The sequence below is a fragment of the Nicotiana tomentosiformis genome, chromosome 4, assembly GCF_000390325.3.
Source record: "Nicotiana tomentosiformis chromosome 4, ASM39032v3, whole genome shotgun sequence".
In the NCBI taxonomy this organism is placed as follows: Eukaryota; Viridiplantae; Streptophyta; class Magnoliopsida; order Solanales; family Solanaceae; genus Nicotiana; species Nicotiana tomentosiformis.
Genome location: NC_090815.1, coordinates 106,022,104 through 106,024,968, shown reverse-complemented (window position 1 = coordinate 106,024,968; position 2,865 = coordinate 106,022,104). Strand labels below are relative to the sequence as shown.

Genomic DNA, 2,865 nt, shown 5'->3' with positions numbered 1-2,865 from the left:
AATCAGCGTTTGTTTATAAAAATTTTAATTTTCACTTGAAAATGCATTTTGGAAATTTTCGAAAATTTTAAAAACTCCAAAAAACTATTTTTCAAAATTTTCACTCACAAAACTTCAAAACAACCCAAAATTATATTCATATCCAAATACGACTCTATATTTCAAATATTATTTTCACTTAAAAAAAATTTCCCCCTATTTTTAAATTTTACAATTCTTATGTCGAAACGCCCACGAAGTTTGAGCTAAACAAAAATACCATGTGGAGCCTACACTTTTCCTTAGCTTCAACCAGCGGCGCCATTAGTCTTTACTTAGTTTCCAAGCTCACCCACCTCACCCCTGCCCCTCCCCATCACTCTCTACTTCTTCTATCAGTTCTACTATTATATTCATTTATTACCCTTTGAAGGAAAATTCCAAAACCCCATTTCTCTTTCATTTATCTCTATCCTTTTCCCCTTATCTGTTCATAAATTGGATACTGCTGGGGTTTCTTTATTGTTCTTTTATTATTGGATGCCCATACCTACAAATCCAATCACCCTACTCCTAAACAATCTTATTCATTATTAGTAGTTATTTATAAAAATATATAGAGTTTTTTCAAATAGAAAATGAAAGGAGAATATGTACAACTAGAAGAAAAGAAAGATCATTCTAGTAATAGTAGCAGAAACAGTATGTTTGGTAAACTTCATCCTCCTCAAAACTTTCAGCAAAATCCTTCTCACCACCATTTTCACCACCCATCTTTCCAAATCTCTCGCGAATGCCAAAATTCTGAAGAAGCCGACAGTACTACGGCGGACAAAAACGACGCTTTAACCCCACAGCCTGTTTCCGCCATAGCACCTCCTCCACCGCCGCCGCCTTCCTCCGACGGTGCCACCATCGAGGTTGTCCGCCGTCCACGTGGCCGTCCTCCTGGTTCCAAAAACCGACCTAAACCGCCTGTTATCATTACACGTGATGCTGAACCATCTATGAGCCCTTATATTCTTGAAATTCCAATTGGTGTTGACATAATCAACTCTATCACCAAATTTTGCAGAACACGGAATATGGGCCTTTGCGTTCTCAACGGTTCAGGTACTTATTTAATATAACTAGTCACTTAAGTACCTACTTTACTTTCAATTTGGCCAAAACAAATCCCTTGAATATGGGTTTCTGTTCAGGTACTTATTTAATATAATTAGTCACTTAGTACGCACTTTACTTTCAGCAAAAAATCCCTTGAATATGGCGTCTTTGTATTTTCAATGGCTCAGGTACTGTTACAAATGTTACTCTAAGGCAGCCTTCAACAACGCCAGTTTCAACAGTTACTTTTCATGGTAGATTTGATATACTCTCAATTTCAGCTACAATTGTTCAACCAAATGCGAGTGTTCCATCAAATAACAATGGGATAGCAAATGGGTTCACAATTTCATTGGCGGGTCCACAAGGTCAAGTGGTGGGTGGGGGTGTAGTTGGGCCACTTGTAACTGCAGGAACTGTGTACTTAGTAGCTGCAACTTTTAACAGCCCATCTTTTCATAAGTTACCTGTTGAGGAGGAATTAGGTAGGAATTCTGGTGGTGGTGGAGGAAATGAGGGTAGTGGCCGTCAGTCGCCGCCGCCGCATACGGTGGTTTCCGGCGGAGAAGATAGTGGACATCCACCGACTACGACGGCGCCGGAATCTTGTGGGATGTCTATGTATAGTTGTCATTTGCCGTCGGATGTGATATGGGCACCTACGGCTAGACAACCACCACCTCCTCCACCACCTTACTGAAGATACGTTTTGTTCATGTTCTTGGAATGTGTGGTATCTTTTGTCATATTTGTTTCACTAACGCTACTTTTGATTTTGGATTTTCTTGTTTTTGGTTTTGCTTAGTTTATTTAGTTGACTTTAGATTTTGTACTTTTATCTTAATTAAAAATGTACTGCCTTAGCACTTTTTTGTTGTTTATTTGTAGGGTGAAAGGAAAATTTAATGTTTTGCTATTACTGTAGTAAACTAGTTATCTTGTTGACATTAGCAATGAATATTTGCATTGATATTTCATGTTTTATTGACTTCTCTTGCCTCTCAACAAGGCCGGCTCTAATTTTCCCGGAGGTAAGGCTTATGCCAATTTTTTAAAAATAATAGGTTTATAGATATTTAAAAAAATAATATTAATACTTTTTATATAAAAGTAGAATTTTTAAGTCGGGAAAAGGAAAGATCTTTATATATATATATATATATATATATATATATATATATATATAAAGTAATAATTTGACTTACTTAAAAATGGTAGATGAATAGTTTTCCAACATTTCAATTTTTTACTTTTTACTCCTTCATTAGATAATTTGTAATATTTTTACTCTCCATTTCTTAATTTATTCAAATCAATTTTTCTTTTTTCCAATCTTTTCATATTTTATGAAATCCTACATATTTTTTTATCTCTTTGTTATTTTTACTTACATTTTTTCTCCAAGATTTTATTAGTTTAAGTATTCAACAATACTTTTAAGCTTTCAATAGTTTTATACTTCTTGCTATATAATATCTTATCTTAAATCAATAATATTTCAAGAAAGATTAAATGAGTTGTCTATAATATCAATTGAAAAAGAATTATTAGAAAAAATTGATTATAAAAAAGATTATTAACAACTTTATATCTTAAAAAGTTAGAAAATTAGATTTCAAATAAAAATATATCTTATAAATTCATGTTAAAAATTTAGGCATCGTATTAAATTTTGGCTCTCAAACATTGATTTAAGTGATATGCATTGATAATTTTATATATGATCTATTGACAAGATGGGGTTGCTTAGATAATCATCATCTCTTCCATACAATCTTA

At 33.4% G+C, this 2,865-nt stretch overlaps 1 protein-coding gene across 1 annotated transcript; it reads left to right on the top strand.

Moving 5' to 3' along the window:
* The first annotated feature begins 429 nt into the window (after nucleotides 1-429).
* LOC104088456 (AT-hook motif nuclear-localized protein 17-like) lies at nucleotides 430-2,086 on the top strand. The gene is made up of 2 exons (XM_009593131.4): nucleotides 430-1,092; nucleotides 1,275-2,086. Exons 1-2 carry the CDS (start codon nucleotides 618-620, stop codon nucleotides 1,784-1,786), a joined length of 987 nt encoding a protein of 328 aa, XP_009591426.1. The 5' UTR covers nucleotides 430-617; the 3' UTR covers nucleotides 1,787-2,086.
* Nucleotides 2,087-2,865: the final 779 nt, after the last annotated feature.

Bases quoted from the DNA above. Each gene is read 5' to 3' on its own strand.
- LOC104088456 (XM_009593131.4), top strand. From the start codon at position 618: ATGAAAGGAGAATATGTACAACTAGAAGAAAAGAAAGATCATTCTAGT. The intron at 1,093-1,274 runs GTACTTATTTAA...TCAATGGCTCAG, and splicing joins TTGCGTTCTCAACGGTTCAG to GTACTGTTACAAATGTTACT.